General features: G+C 43.9%; 2 protein-coding genes across 7 annotated transcripts in view; both read right to left on the reverse strand.

Annotated features, from left to right (window-relative positions):
• The window catches only part of SSB (small RNA binding exonuclease protection factor La), a 32,029-nt gene that overhangs the window by 1,764 nt on the left and 13,552 nt on the right, over positions 1-16,713 (reverse strand). Inside the window, exons 1-10 of one of the 6 annotated variants that reach the window (XM_074596317.1) lie at positions 8,124-8,239; positions 4,403-4,448; positions 4,023-4,097; positions 2,468-2,571; positions 2,134-2,308; positions 1,871-1,978; positions 1,663-1,763; positions 1,347-1,418; positions 1,221-1,263; positions 345-485 (exon numbers count right to left, since the gene is read on the reverse strand). In XM_074596317.1, coding sequence (XP_074452418.1) covers positions 345-485; positions 1,221-1,263; positions 1,347-1,418; positions 1,663-1,763; positions 1,871-1,978; positions 2,134-2,308; positions 2,468-2,571; positions 4,023-4,088 — 810 coding nt within the window. In that variant the 5' untranslated portion in view covers positions 4,089-4,097; positions 4,403-4,448; positions 8,124-8,239. Of the gene's footprint in view, positions 1-344; positions 486-1,220; positions 1,264-1,346; positions 1,419-1,662; positions 1,764-1,870; positions 1,979-2,133; positions 2,309-2,467; positions 2,572-4,022; positions 4,098-4,402; positions 4,449-6,197; positions 6,355-7,660; positions 7,997-8,123; positions 8,261-16,713 lie in introns of those variants that run through there. The other 5 variants (XM_074596320.1, XM_074596316.1, XM_074596315.1 and 2 more) reach the window with 5 other exon arrangements.
• Positions 8,493-16,027, reverse strand: KLHL23 (kelch like family member 23). Its single transcript, XM_074596313.1, has 3 exons — positions 14,649-16,027; positions 12,982-13,134; positions 8,493-12,406 (listed from the first exon to the last, which is right to left on the reverse strand). Exons 1-3 carry the CDS (start codon positions 15,859-15,861, stop codon positions 12,096-12,098), a joined length of 1,677 nt encoding a protein of 558 aa, XP_074452414.1. The 5' UTR covers positions 15,862-16,027; the 3' UTR covers positions 8,493-12,095.

Consider the following 16,713-nt stretch of genomic DNA (forward strand, 5'->3'; position numbering starts at 1 on the left):
TGCATTTGAATTTTACCGCGAAAACATTTGTCTAGAATGATGAACAACATACCCTGTTATTACTTCAGCAGGTTCCCTACTCTTGCATGATGTAAAAATAAGTCTAGACTGAAGCAAAACCCTCAGACTGCCCTAACAAACATTCTCAGTCTCAATTTTTGAACTTCCCAACTGAGAAGGATGGAACCTTTATCTGTTCTTTTGAAAGAGTTTGAGGGAATAATTTAATTTTCTATAAATATTCTGCAATTCCACAAATCAAATAATTTATTTGATTATATTAGAGAACAAACATTTAATCATTCAGTTTCAAACTGTAATACAGAATAGAAGATTCTACTGACCTCCTTCGCACCTCTGACAAAGTGTATCCATTTGATTTCTCCGTGACCAGAAAATACATCGTGGAGATCTTCTCTGCATGTTTGATCATCTAGATCACCAGAAAACTTCAAAAGACATCCTGTCTTTTCTTCCAGAGACTTCTAAATGAAATTAAAAAAAACCCACATTTTTGTTGAAGAGTCAAGCTTGAATATTCTTCCCCCCCACCCACCCAATCCTAAGACTATTAAAACATGATAGTGATAAATAATCAATTGAAGTCCCGCCCCTTAGCACCACCACTAACACAAGCATTCTTTCTACAAAGCTTATTTATGCTGATGTCCAAGTCTTGCATGGTGTATGTCCCCCCTCCTTTTTATTTTTTCCCTTTTTTAAATTTTCTTCACTTCCTATAATACATTTACGTGGAACTTAGGATTGCTTTCCCGTAAGAGAGTTACACTCTTTAAATTCTACAAAACAGTTTTCTGATGGCTACACCTCACGTTGAAAATCTCTATAATACTAGTTAAATCCTTACTGGATCCTTCAAATACCACATAAGAATTATGATCTCAATGGTGCATTTAAGATCACTTCTGAACAGGTGATTACTTGCCTAACAATTTACATTCAGGACATGATCCTTTAAACAAAATTAGTCTCTTGAAAATTAGAGTAAATACCATGACAAAACAAAGTCTTACTGTAGGTTAGTTGGAAAAGCTGAAGTGAACCTTCTATTACAGAATTTCAAATTGTGAATATCCTATCCTACACGTTAGCTTTACAAAATGTAGCTGCAGGAGCATGTTTGTTATGTGTGGATTGAAAATCCTTATAAAAGCAAACACTGTGTAGTTTTCAGGTATAGAGATTTAAGAAACCCATACCATTTCAGCATCTGCTGCTTGTTTCTGTTTTTCTTCTTTTTCCCTGTAGAAAAGTTAAATTAGTTAAGAATTGGTTCACGTGTGGTCAGGTGAGTAAAAACAGGCACTTAATTGATAATGACTTACTGTTTAGCTCTTGCTTTAGCTTCTACTTTGTTTTGTTTCCTTTCTTCATTCTTCTTTATACAATATTCCTCCCTTCAATAGAATATAAGCTAAGTTAATATCATTTGAAGTGTTCCGTTATGATTCGTTTGTAAGACAGCAGTAGCCAAGAAACAGCTGAGATAATCTTTGGGAGTTGAGATGCCAGTTTTCAAAAGGTACAGCTATCAATACCCGTACAACAGTGTAGAAACTTACACTTCTCAGCTCAGGCCAGATTCTTGTCTAAATCCACCCTTCACCATTATTAGTTCGTATATCAGTTAAGTGGACTTACTTGAAAAGTACTATCAACTCTGTGTCTTTGTACTTTTGGTTTGGGATCTCTGTGAACTTCTTGGCAGACTCAACACTATCGAAAACTGCAAATATTGAGCCCTGTGAAATGGTAAGAGACATTCAGCGTTAAGAGTCACAGAGCAGAATGTTTTCTGGGGCCAGGGGGGATCCCTGCCCCACGTTTAATTGTTCATCACAAGAGCTACCTTAAATGTTCTCTGCAGCGTTCTCCTCATTTGAATGTTTTCAACTGGACCTTTATCCTCAAGCCATTCTTTGATATCATCAAGAGTTGCATCAAGCGGAAAGCCTTTCTGCAAGATAACAACAAGCTCTAATTATATGCAACAAACTGACACTTAGTCAGGAATTATAACCTATATAGTATGAGCTAATTCAAGCTTTGCTTAGATGGTTTTCAGTCGAAGACATGCAGAACAGCACAGAGCAAAGGAAGGAGTTTACTTACAACATATACGGATCTGTTTTTAATTGCAGCCTTATACTGGTCATTTAATTCAGGAAGGGGTTTGTTTGGAGATCTTCTGATTTTAGTTTTGTCTTCATTTATTTCCATTAAACCAGTCTTGGATTTTCTTAGTGCTTCTACAATAACACTAAAATCTTTTGAAAGGCGACTTAACCTGTTGAGTAAGCAGAGACAGGTTATCACAAATACACAGGCAGAGCTGAAGCCAAGCATTAAAATAGCAATAGGAGTTGTACATACAGACCAGGGACATTGCCCCAAATAGAGATAACTAGCTGGAAGTCACCCTTCCATCCAGATTACTTTGTTTTACCTGTTGAATTTGATCATTACTTCTAAAGGCACCCAGCCATCATCTAGTTTGATCTGTTCCTTTAGGAACTTGTCTCTTGGTAGATTGTGATTGCCAAAGTAGTACTGCAAAAAAGAAGGGGGAGGGAGTGGGGAGAGAGGTTTGTCTTTGAATGTTCAGTCTTAAAAGCTCATTTTTATCTGACAATTTACTGCAGTGGATTGCGACATACCAAAATTCATTCATCTGAACAATTAGAAATTCTGCAACTATTAATTCCTGCTTTAACATGATACTTTTCCAAAAGTTAGCTGTAACACGTAAGCTATAAAGAATACCAGTGCTTCATCCAGTGGGACTAATGAGGCAAAGGTAGACTGCAGTTTTGTTTAGGAAGGGTGTAAAGCTTATTCTGTTAACATAATTATTCATCGATCTGATCAAGCTCTACAGAGTCAAAAGTCAAATTTGTCACCAACAGATTCAGGTTTTGGTTCTTACTTAAGGAATGTATAAGCAAGATTGTTGTATTTGCCACACCAAGAAATCGTACACGTAGACTAGAGTTTTTAGGTCTCATTCAAGAAAATACTGTAGGACAAATAAATTGTTTTTATTTTAATTTACTATGTTCTCATTTTGATCATGTCCAGCATGGGAAGACAATTCAGTACAAGATAGACAAGTTAATCAGATTCTTTTGCTTACGGCCAGTCATCTAACTAGGGTCAAATACTTGAAGCCATAGGCTAAGTTGGAGTGTTTCCACCAATATCATTGTGCTTTAAAAAATCAGTGCAGGTTTTACAACAATACCTCTCCCTCTAGTACACCTCAAACTCACATTACCACAAGTTTAGCTTTATCAACTATTTTTCCTCAATCTCTGTTTGTGGGTTTGGGGGTTTTTTTCCTATAAATAATGACTACAGCTCTGTATGCTAATGGGGATTCATGTGCAGCTGCATTTTTGTCCTTCAGAAAAACGTTTTTGTTCCAGATGTCATTTTAAGTGATATGCTCAGATTCCCATTGTAGGGTAACCCTCCAAGCCTCTACAGTGAGAAATAGTTAATCTAAAGTAGGCACATAAGTTTATCTGTAATTACAAAGCAGTAAAGCATAATAGCAAGTTATGCAATATGCTAATATTTGGACCAGCACAGATTCCCAGATAGGAGGAATTAATTCCCCCCCCCAAAAATTAAGTCACATAGAATTAAAATGCATCTTCCTATTTGCATAGATACAATAACCCCAGTGAACATAGTAATAAATTGTTTAATGATACATTCGCTCGCTATAGCACCTGAAACACTAGTGAGTTAAACATTTTGTGTTTTTAAATGGTGGTCTTACAGGCAACTCTAGACAAGTATAACTTCCAACTTAGACAACAATTATGAATTATCTTAAAGTATTAAATACCTGTCATAGACCTGTGACAGACATTTCTGAAGAGCTAAAGATTCAAGTCTAACTCCCTCTGAAGTTAACTTCCCTAGCCAAGTCCCTACCAACGAATGCCTCCAAAACTACATCTCAGTCCAGATCCCAAACTATAAATTGAACTTACCTCAATTTGCTGACAGATTTTGTTTTCCAAAATAGACATGTTTTCACCATCTCCATTTTCAGCCATTTTCACCAGCTGTATTGAAGAGAATATAGAGCAAAGGCACTAAGTATTGAATAGCACATTCGACAGACTTATATTCATATAGTGTTGCATTTCGCTACAGCCTCATCTAAATGAGATACCGCACAAGTTCTTTAGCTATACGTTTATGCTTGTGAGCCGACTTTAAACACGACGGCAAAACTCCAAGGGGAAACTATGAAACAACTGGAAAAAACCACAAGTGAAATACTTTGGTTGTTAGGGCAGCATTTGGCAGCCTACATTCAAGATAAGTAAAAAAATGCTGGCACTTTACAGCATTATCTGCTATTTACCTTTTTCTAGGCAGCGATCCTCAGTTGGTACCTGGCAGCAACAAACCTGAGAGCCAACAACATTTGTTCTTTAAGTCAAATCCAACCTCTTATCACTAGGCATAACATCAATAACAAAAAACGCTTAGCATTCCTAAACAGGTATAATTAGAAACTTTTCTAAAGTTTCTACCTCCTAATTCATCTTTGAAAGTTCAAGGAACTTACTGGAGGAAGGAATGAAAATATCTGCATTTACTAATACATCCTGAAGGCGGCTAGTTCTCTCCTTCACAAACTGCCTTAACTGCAGTTCTGTCTGAACACCGAACTGGGCATCTTTGATAAGAAGATGTTTTAACTTGAAAGTAACTTCTTCCCTTAACTGGCATTAAGCATATAATCCCACTATATCAGACACAGTCACTAGATACTCTAGAAGGTTGGTAAGAAAGCAGCTGCTGGCCAGAAAGTTAACTGGGATCACAAAATGTCTATCTAATTGCTCTTAAGATAAGGATAGAGCGTGAAGAGTAATCCTTGAGGAAAAATGCAGCTTTATAAAGCTGTCAGAAATTGGTTTTAATTCAGTTTTGAACTATGAAGCACAGATTTCTTCTTTCTCACTTTGGGCACTATCACACTTGTTAAATCCACCTACAAAAGATGAAACAGATTCATGGCCCCCAGTGACCCCAGTTCACAGATCAGTGACCATTAAGATTACTGATAAAGACAGGTTTGCACTCCAGTCTTGCATAGTTTATTAGGAGATTGAAGCATTTCTGCCACTCGCAGGACAGTAACATCTTTCAGAGCATCAAGATGACTGACAACGCAGAAGCAGGGCAAACTCCCCTGGGACTCCCTTGTCACAGGAAACAATGTTTTTCATCAGAACACCCACTAGCAGCCCCATCTTATTTTTGTGGTTTAATTCACTGATCATTGTTCAGCCTACTGCAGTCTGCAGTATTCCCACTTCTTCCTCATCTCAAGGCTATGCTGCATCCTTTGATTTGTAGTTCTTTATAATCTAGGCACTTACAGCCTTAAAATTTGCATCCTGGTCTCCACTACTGGACTTCCACCTGTACCTAACGTTGTAACACTCTTGAAGGCATGATTTCAGTGTTAGTTGACAGCTATGCTCAGAGTGTGATCCATTTGTCTATAAAGCTCTTCACAAAAATCCAGGCCATAGCACAGTAACAGTAGCACACTAACATAGCGCACAGTACACTAATAACAAGCTAACAGTTGCAGTTACTTTAGAAGTGTCTCACATTAGCCACCCTGACTACAGGAGACTTAATTAGTTCGCCACCACATTCAGATGCTGGCACTATCTTAACGCTCCCCTGCAATGTTGTCCCCAACACCTGACTGGTGAGAGAAACCAGTGTTCTATTTTACATTATACCTAACGTGGTGTAATTTAATGGCAGTCTATAAAGTAGTCTCAGCTTTTTCCATTGGATCAACTAGTGGATCACACTCCCCTGTTACAGTGTGCTACTGTAACACCTGATCCCACAGAAAGTTAACTCCCACTGGTGAAAGGGAAGAACAGTTCCATTAGATAAATTTATCACTGGCTTGATTCAGCCTGTAGAAAACAATAGTGATGGAGCTGTTAGGGCAGAGAGCACAAGAGGAGAAAAAAAAATAATCAGAAAAACCCTTCTATGGCAGCAAGCAGCTGTAGCGCATTAGATTTGGCATAAAAGTATATCCTCAGGATCAAAAACAAGGACTGAATGGCATCTATCTGAATCTTCATATTCTCAAACCTTAGTTTGGTGATTTAACTCACATTGCAAAGTCTCCTCCAGGTGTGGCAGATTTTTTTTAAGCACCAGGCAACATATTTAAGTGAACCATTTTCTTCAGGGTGCCTTTCACAGTACAGCTCAATTAATGCTTAAGACAACATACTAGGAGATGTGAAAAATTTTGCTCTCTTGCATATTCTGAGGGGAAAAAAAACCAGCAAACTTGGATTTTAGTCATATATCCTGTTTTAAGAAAAATGCATTAAGAATATGTTCTAGAACTGTAGAACAGATAATCCAGTGGTGCACACTGAGACAGTACAGTTACAAGACGATCCCTTGGTAAAGCTGTTCACTTTGCTGTTTTGTCATTTAGAGAGAACCCCCCCTCAATCTGTCCTCTTACACTTCCCCAGCTCTCACCGTGCACCACTCTCCCAGTCTGCCTCACCCCACAACCAGCAACTTGCTTTCCATATAGTAAGGCTCAGCTCCACTGCTAAGAAGAGATGAAAACCAAAATCAGTTCCCTAGCAGTATTTTCAAGGTAAAAGCCAGACTCTACAGAAGTGTAAAAAACACAAGACCTGGGTCAAGTCCTTCAGATTAAGTCTTACACCCAGAAAAGCTTTTATAAAAAGCACCTGCTCAGCTGCAAGTAACAACAAACTGAAGGCAAGGCTAAGAAAGACCAGAGCTTGCCATACGTGGAATTCAGTTCAGACACTGATCGAGCTCTAACCTATTTAGAATAAAAGCAGAAGCAGCCTTCTAATTTCAGACGAATCCTAGTCTTGCTGCACATGCTCACTGCAGACTCTTTAGCTCGGTCATTTGGCACAAGCTAGTCTTCTGGATCCAACTTCCAGATCGATAGTTTTCAGTTGCTGTGCAGCAACAAAGACTGATAAGAAGCTAGCTCCACTGAAGAACAGCCACAGTCTGAACAGCGTGCAAAATCCTACGTAAGATTTTATTGTAAGTGCTTTCTTAGTAGACCACACTGACTTGTTCTTTTTGCGTGCCAACAGTCTGTATCAGTACCACTCAAAATGGAAACAAAATAACACAAATAGGCATGAGATTTAGATTACAAATGGAAAAGGACAGTCACGCCCTTTATCTAGAACAATTTGAGGCCATGCTGTATCAGATAGATCATCCCAGAAGAACTCTCCAGTGGATTTTCATCTTATCAGTCACTTAGTTTCAAGATCTGGACAGAGCTCAGTTGCAGGTGAACGGCCTTTACCGTCACTGTAATAGAGTGAAAAGCTTTGTTTAAAGCAAAGTTTCCCCAATGAAGTAACATGGAACTGCTGTTGCTGCAATGTGTTGTTCAGGAACCCACGTGTAAGAGGTCTGAGTACTCTGACCAGGTTCTTATATCAAAATATAGCGTTATATTTAAGTTAAGGTTTAACTGCCGCCACTTCTTATCACAGATGTCGCTTTCAGTTGTTTTTTGAGCAGAATCAGTGCAATATAAAAAGTAATTTCTTACCAGAAGCATTTAAATGATAGAAACGTCGGCTCCTGAACCTCAGGTCTATATTAGGAGACCACCCGTTTGGTCTAAGACACTCTTCCGCTACCACAGCGACAACACACCCCTCCTCCGGCGGCCCCGTGGCCGCGGTTCCCGCCCGACGGACACCTCGTCGCGGCCGCAGCCTGAGGTGAGCGCTGCCCGAGGACCGCCCGCCGCTCGGGGTCGGGCCCGGGCTCCCCGATGGCGGGAGCGGCGCCCCCAGCGCCCCCTCCCACCCCACCCGGCCTCCACCGGGCCCGCGCTGCGTTTCTGCCGGGGGACGAGCGGCAGCACGTGCTCCGCCGCCCCGGGGACTCCTTCCTCCCTCCCTCCCGGCCCGGCCGCCGCTCCCCCGCTGGGCCCCGCCGCTCCTCAGTGGGGCCTGGCCCGGCCTGGCGGAGCGCGGCCCGCCGCCACCGCCTCCCCGCGCACGAACCTGCGGCAGCCCCGGCGCAGCCCGCGCGCCACCCGCTCCGACGCTTTAAAGGCCGCAGTCGGCGCCGCGCGGCCCAGCAGCCCCTGCGCGCCTCACGTGGGCGCCGCTTCCGGCGCGGGGCGGGGTGGGGCGGGGGCCCCTCGGGCCAGGCCCCATCCGGGGAGGCCTCTGCTCCTCCCGGTGCCCGCGGCCCGGCCAGGGGAGACCCCAGCGCCCGGAACGGCCTGGGAAGCGGGGAAGCGGGTCGGTGGTTGTTCGTTGCGTCAGGGAGGGCGGGAAGGGCCGGTGCGACGATGTGCCTCGCACCCGCCCCGCGCGCCGTCCGCGTCCTTCTGCGGTTAACGGGAAGAGTAACTTATAAGCTCGTATGCGTGCACTGATGCTGTATTTACATTTATTAAATAGTACAAACGGTCGCTTAAGTACTACAGATGTGTCGTGGACACCTATAGCGCTACAAACACGGGGATCAGACGAGTAAAAAGTCGAATAAATAATACTGACTTAATTGATTCGATTCCTATATTAGTTCATTTTCTAGTTTACAAGTGAAACAGTAAAACAGTGTCTACCATAAAACGGATCCAATAGCACAATAATTTAGTGTTCACATTCCAACTGGTTATTACTAAAAGCAGACCTCGCGGATGGCTGAAAAGGCCCCGCTCTGAGCTCTCCCCCCGCCGGGGAGCCAGGGGCCCCGTTCCTCCCACCCAACTCACAGACCCCGCTGCTACGCGCTTCCTCAGATGTGCTACGGACATGAGCTAATTTAAAAGGACATTGTAAAAAACAGCACCAGTTAAAATAACAGTGACTCTGAACTTTTACACCTCATTTATTCTAATGCATTCAAGAATCTCTAAAAAATTAGGACTTATCTGAAGCCCTAGGCAGTGATCCCATTTACTTTCGTTTACACAGACGAGCACACGCTCTCCCAGCATGTCAGAAATAAAGGCTTTTTTCCACTCGGCAGTTACGCCGAGGCTGAGGAGCAGCTATCGCTGGCCTGCAGCGTGCCCAGAGGGGAGAGCGGACTCCAGCTCCCGGTGCCAGCGCCCCAACCCCACAACGGCACTGGCTTTCACCAGCGGCACCTAGTTCAGATGCAGCGGATGGGTGGATGCTGGGGGGTTTGTCAGTCCTTGCCTTGTTCTTACAGCCTTTCACCAACTTGGGACTGTTGGTGACAGGATACGGACAGGAATGAACCTTAGGGCCAGCCACACGCAGCTGTTCTGTGCTTGTGTTTTTCAACAAACATGAAGCTTCACGGGTACATATTTTACACTGAAAAATTACATACAGACATTGAGTTCCCTGCGGTTTCTTTCCATACAAAGACCACCTTCATGCCCTTACGATGCTGTCCGCCTGCCTTTGAACAATTCTCAGCTGTGGAGATTTCCAGGAGAAACAAACTCACTTTATTTCTTTTGCCCACCTGCCCGGCCCACACATTTCAAACAGTGTCAGAGTTCAAATCCCCACACCTCTTTACAGTTTAGAGTCTTTAAACAAATTCCATTGGATCCTTAAATAGCTCTCATCAGGACATCTAACGAAGCAACACGCTGAACCCACCCACATGTGAGCTTTTGGCATAGTAAGGTGACACACAAAGACATCAAAACAAGAACTATATATACACCACAGACGTTCACATCAGAGCTCAGAGCTGAGTGCCGCCTGCCACTAGCAGTCAAACGCAAGTGAGAAATAATACAAAAAAATGAACAAACAAACAAAAATGTTGAACACGCTTATGATCAAGAAAAAGAAATACTATAAACTCAGGGCTTACCTGCTTGGAAAGCTGCTTTCATCACATCTGATATATCCAACAAAACCAAAATTTCATTTTTGGTGGCAGCGCTGGTGTAGGAAGTTCCCACCACACCTGACGTCAGCCCTGTCTTGTCCCTGCCGCCCGTGCCAAAGCGTAACAGCTCTTTCTGCTGGCACTTTAAAAGCTGGATTGGTGAACAGATCTGGACTAAAAGAGCCCCTCTGCTACCCATGGCATTTCTCCATTTGGATCACCGCTATCGGACCCTGTGGCCCCACAGCAGCCGAAGCGGGACCGGGTGAGGGGCAGCACAGGCAGGGAGGAGCAGGAAGGCTCCTCGCAGCACCCCCTTGTCACTGGGAAGGCTTTGCTATCTTGTACTTTCCATAAAACTCATGTGATTCCTTTCAGTCTCTCTCTCTCCCCTCTATCCTCTTCCTAATTTTCATAAAACCTGAAAAAAAAATATACATGTGTTTGTAAGACCTCCACACCTCTCTATACACAGCTGCACGCAGACAAGCGAGTCTAGTATTAGAGGGGAGCTGACATGGGCACAGAAAGACAACAGAGTTGCACCTTGCTCCCTCAGGGAACCAGGCTAATAAAAAGCCACACATCACACCATCTGAGGTGAAAACAAATCCTAAGAAGTCACTGCAGTAACGATTCAGTCAAATGCATTTGTGTAACTACCTACACGACAGGATGCAAAACACGGACTGGTGCTAAGGCTGGCGATGGCAGGGTTCAAACACCAGGTATTTAAATACTACCTATGGATTCTGCTTTCTGCCAGCACTGGCGCTGCCATGCTGCACTGGCGCCTGCCGCAGGTGTCTCCCAGTGAAGAGGTGACAAAATGATGGCCTTCCTGCCCAGCTCAAGTTGCTTTCTAGACAGAATTTGAAGAGGACATTGCCCAGAGAGGTGGTGGAGGCCCCATCCCTGGGGACATTCAAGGCCAGGCTTGATGAGGCTCTGAGCAACCTGATCTAGTTAAAGATGTCCCTGCTTACTGCAGGGGGGTGGGACTAGATGGCCTTTAAAGGTCCCTTCCAACCCAACACATTCTACGATTCTATGATCTTGTATTATGTTTTGAGAAAAATAATATTTTAATCCAAAGGACCACTAAGCATTCAATTTCTCCATGCGTAACATATTTTGACAAGTTTCTTCAGTTGTACCTTTGCTCAAGTCACAGTTTAGCATTCTAAAAAGACTGAACGGTATTAAACAAAATAGAGAAGTTTGTACCTTGGGGGGATGTTAGCAACTTTCCAGTCTCTCTCATTTCCTCCTTCCATTTAACAAAGGCATAAATCTTAAATTCGATTTAAAAAAAAAAAAGTTACCATGGCAAGGCTTTTCTCTGGAAAAAAAAAAAAAAAAAACAAACAAAAAAATCACTAATGCCTGTGCATCAGCCAGAGAGCCCACTGCAAAGCCATGCAGAGTCTTTTATTATTTCTCACGGGCCCTGCCAGCCTGAGAATGGCAAAGTGAGCACTTTCTCAAACTGCCCCGTACTGCACAGCACTGTTCTCCTTCTGGAAAACTAGTGCACGCTTTCAGCTCGTGCTGTGGGGCTACGGCATGACATTTCTTCCCTCATTTCCAGCCTCTGCTCTTCTCCGCTCTGGCATTTGAAGGTAGAATTAGAGCCATCCTATAACTGCCTGCGATTTCTGGACGTGATAACCTAGTTATCCAAGTGATATTGCTCTGTACGTGCCACGTGCTTAGCTTGTGGCAACGAAACATTTCTATAGCTACCTTCGGAGGATCAAAGATTTCCTCTTCAACCCAGCAGTCCATAGAAATGCAGAGTATTTTGTCTGGCTTTATGCTTCTTAGCACCAGATTGTAGTTCCACCCAGTGACTGATGAAACCAAATCTGTTTTTCACAGTAGTTCCTACAGAGCTGCACAAAGTATTATACCAGAGTAATCTGAAAAGTTTCATGACAAAGAATGACTGGAATGAAAAACATATGGAAGACTTGGTACCACATTTATACTTTTGAATTGTTTAAAATGAACACAAATTATACCTAGTTTTTAATGATGTGCGCTAAGAGATCGTATCAGACGTCTATCACAGTCATGAGGTAATCAGTGCTATTATGAATACTGCAGCCGCTGTTGTCCGTAGCAGCAATATGAAAATGAAATGTTTACACGTTATACACACAGACGCAGCCATGCGACCGCATAGCGCTGGGAAGATTACCTACTGCTTCCCATTTATTCACTTCAGGGTTGTATTTCTCAATACTCTGCAGATACGTTCCTTTGGAATAGGAATATCCTCCTGTCACATAGATGCATCCGTTCATAACCACTGCGCCACACTCCATCCTTCTCTCCATCATGTGAGCCATCTGCTCCCACTCGTTTCGCTCTGGGTCATAGCAGTCCGTGATCGTGGTCTGTCCACCCACAAAATAGATCTTGTTTTGTAGTGTAATCGAACACAATCCGTATTCTTCGGAAAGAAAGGAATACAGTTCAACTCAGCATGATAATGTTAACTTAAACTGCAGCTACACGACAAACATTGGGCACCGCTGAGGGCAGCTGAATTTCTTCACCAAGCTTAGGAGGCACCTCAGGCTTTTGTTGGTAAAAGCAAGCTCAAGGCATTACAGAAGACACAGACATGAGCACCGGCACTTAATGAGAACTGCTTTAAAAACTTACTGTTGCCAAATGTAGAACATAGATAAAAGCCTTTTATAATTCATATAAATTGGTTTTGCCATACGCCTATAAATAGATAGATTTTACAGAAAGTTAGTTTACTATATTATTTAATCGAATGCAGCCATTTCTTAGTTCAATATTTATACAGCTATTTCTACAGAACAGATGCTTGAAGAGGCTCTTTCCCTCCCCTCTCAGAGCCTGGAAATGGGAGAAGATCCCACTCTGGCCCTTGCTGACCTACAGGCATTGCTCCTTTTATTAGGAACACACCAGAAACTCTTAAGCGGGCTTATGGGCTCCCAGATACAGGTAATCAAATCAAGCCCTACCCTCGTTACAGAAATTACTGTTTACCTGGATGCGGGCTTGTGGTGACTATGCTCCACTCATTGCTACCTGAATGGTATCTCTGGATTTTATCATAGGTGCAGCTTCCCCTGTACCCATAGTGACCTCCGGTTACGTAGATGACTTCATGCAGGACACAGGCAGTGGCGTTTCCAACACCTGTACACAGTGTGAGAGTCACAACACACCTTCAGACCGCACGCAATAACCATGGTCACTTCCATCCGTAATCCCATTTCAAATGACTTGTTAATTAATATTGTAGGGTGAAATTATGCTTCCGAGTATTTAACTGAACGTGAAATTAAATAAACTTGTCAAAACAGCTTATTTTATCAGCATAAGTTAAGAGCAATTACACAAAACTGCAGTAGCCGATGCATCTTGCATATAACACGGCCACACAATATTTCATGGAATTTTCATGCAGTAATTAAAGACACAATGTCACATTGGTTTTGGAATAGGGAATTGCTTTCAATACTTCACTAGGTTAGAAAGATTTTTAGAAGTCACTCATGGCAAAGACAAAGACGATGGGGGCTGAGATCACTCAGTGTCTCGAGATACCTCTTCAGATACTTTCAGTCTTTCTCATGGCATTATTAATTATGCTATTGTATAAACAAGGACACAAACAGAATGGAGCCGTGTTAACTCTGTCTCTAGGAGAACAAAACAAAACAAAACAAGGGATCTGGCAAGATAAAATGGACGAAAATTAGGAAATTAGTGGGGTTTTTTTAAGCATCTAAGAAGTTTCACTCAGAAAATGGGACAGAACAACTGCACAGAATGTGTAGCTGCTCACAGTATTAGCGTCGCATTTCTATTTTGAAAGGAAACATAAAGAGAATAATAGCAACGTTTGTGGAAAATACACAAACCATGAAAAAAGTTGCCGGAGCATGGTAAGTGCTTTTTCCTGTTACAGATACCTCAAAAAACTCTCCTGTATGCAGACAAATACTATGTTGCATCAACTTACAGTAAAATTTTGTAATTGCATTAATTTATTAAAGGGTATGAGAAAATGTATACTTGTTTATAACTTTTATAACAAAATTATATCCTTTAGTTAGGCTGTCATCCAAATGCATGCATTTTTAATAGAGCGCTATTTTGGCTGCTAGAAACTGGTATTAGTGCTTTTCAGTATTGCCACACTAAAGATTAAACGAAGGATCCCGAAGAGACGACACACTGAAATATGAGGAAACTGCATGCAAGGAATTTTAAATGAAGATGACACCATTCTAAATGATGATTGCACAGAAAATCTTAGTAATCTGGTCTTATATTAAAATAATACAATGCCTTTATTGGAGCTTGCTCTTTGACCAGCTACCAAATGGACTCTAATCCCAAGTAGTTTTCTGATTTCTTTCTAAATTGAACAGAAATTTTACTCCTGAAAGAAGGCAAAATTAAACTGAGACTACCACTTGCGTTTTCCACCCTAGTGTTCCGTGGCACAGCCCAGTACAGCGCTTGGATGTTTGCCATCGTTTGGCTAGTAAAGACCTGAACCAAAGCCCATCAACATTAACAGGAAATTCCCACGGACTCCACCAGAACTTGGATCAAACCCTAATGTGTCCGTGGCACTTAGAAACGGCAAGCGCAAAAGGATGGACATTTGAGGCAGATGCCATACCAAAAAGCTTACCTACCTTTGATCATGTTTGCAATAGGAAGCCATTTCTTTTTTAAAGGATCGTAGAACTCGGCTTCTTGCACAGGAGCTCCCTTTCGGTAACCACCCAACGCGTAGACGCAGCCACTCAAGGAAACCGCGCAGTGGTAATACCTTGCGTCAAGCATGGGGCAGCCTTCTGTCCACTCATCTCTCTCACTGTTGTATATCCACACCGTGTCAAGGGCTTCGATGCTCTCCGTTCTATAACCTCCTGTCACGTATATGTCTGGTCCCAAGCTAGTGACCCCATAGCTCTCTCTGGTGTGATCCGGCATCTCCGTCCCCTGCACCCACGCATTGGTTAAAGGATCCCAAACGTGCACTTCTGATAAGGGATGCCAATAATATCCTCCAATCACATACATGGCTGCTGTGGGTCTTCTGGAAAGACACTTGGGATTGGGGTTCAGGGCATTGTATACGAGTGACCTTATCTTACTGTCGTTAAGCCGGCATTTTTTTTGTAGGCTTAGAGCTGACCTCAAATACATGTTATCTAAGTCTACTTTGATGCAGCTCAGCAGTTCATAGACGTCTTCAATTCTTTCTTCCACGTTGTGTGCAACCCACTTAACAACAGCTTCGATGGCTGCCTCTTCTTTCCAAACGTTGAGATTCTCCCTGGAGAGGATAAAAGAGAGCTTCTCCTTACCAATGTCCAGAAACTCTTCCTGCTTCCACACTTCATCAAACTGCCATAACAAAATCCTCCTGGACTCTTTTTCTAGCTCTGAGCAATCGTGGTATTCGGCGAAGGAGTGCATCCCTATGCAGTTGTCAGTATCTAAGTGCCTCACCAGAAACCGCTCACAGGCTTTCTTTACTGACACGAACTGGAGGAGGTCTGCAGCCTGGAGCAGGCTTTGGACATTTCTCTTTGTTATCTGGATCTGCGACGTGTATGCATAATTCACGAGGGCTTCCAGTACGGCGTGGCTGAGCCCGGGAAGTCTGATCTGGTTTTTCGATTTCTCTTTCATATCGGCTGTGAACATGGCTTTAAAATAACTGCTGCAAGCCGCTAAGGCGGCTCGGTGGCAGTGGAAGATGACCCCCGAGGCGCACTGCAGGGTGATGTCGGTGAAGAGCCCGTCCAGGTAAAACCCGCGGAACGCCTCCAGGAAAGCGGCGGGGTGCGCGGAGTCCCTGTAGAGGTACGCGTATTCCTCCTGCCCGCCCGCTGCCATCGCCGACACCGCGCACGGACGGGACGGGACCGGACCGCCCCGCCGCCCCCCGGCCACCGGACCGCCCCCGCGGTACTTACGCGCGGGCGGAGCGCGGCAGTCCCGTGACCATCTTTGGAAGAGCCGCTGCCCGCGGGAGGCGGCGGCTCCTATTTTGGTGCCCCGTCCGCCCGCCCTGCCCTCCCCCGCCGGCCCGAAGCGCCGCCGCTGCCCGGGGGCAGGGGGTTAGGAGGCCGGCTGCCGCGATGACATAAGGCCCGGCCGCTGTCAGCGTATTAGGGACAGAAGCAGATGCCTGGGAGAGCGTCACCAGCTTGGTGGCTCTCAGCCACACAACAAAGCGAGGGGGCCTTCGACTGCCACGAACGGCGACCTGCAGCCGTCTCTCCCAAGGACACCCTGCTGTCGGAGCAGCAGCGCTGGGAAGGGCAGCGAGCTCTAGGGGCTCCCCCACTATGGAAAGCTGGGATTTGAGAGGGGGCAGCCAGAGCTTGCCTCAAACACCTGCACCTGGCAGGGAGCAAAGGGCAGGCACAAACTACGCTCGCAAACAGACTCCAGCTACAAGGAAATTATTTGCGAAGAAGGTCATACTGGCTTTTACCACTTCTGAAAATGTGGTTCACAATTTAACAAGTCTTTTTCTTCTCTGCTAGAAAAACATTTTCTGCAATGGAGGTCTTAGGATCTTCTGGGTTTAAGCATCTGTGCTCCCTCCTTCACCAGCAGCAGGGTTGTCTGGATACTTTGGATCCAGCAGCCGGGCTCCCCCAGTCCTGCCAAAGCTCTCCTGGATTGAAAGGACTGGCAGCGGTTTCTCCTACCAAAAGGAGTTGGATATTTATTACTAGC

The sequence above is a fragment of the Larus michahellis genome, chromosome 7 (genome assembly GCF_964199755.1).
Source record: "Larus michahellis chromosome 7, bLarMic1.1, whole genome shotgun sequence".
NCBI lineage: Eukaryota > Metazoa > Chordata > Aves > Charadriiformes > Laridae > Larus > Larus michahellis.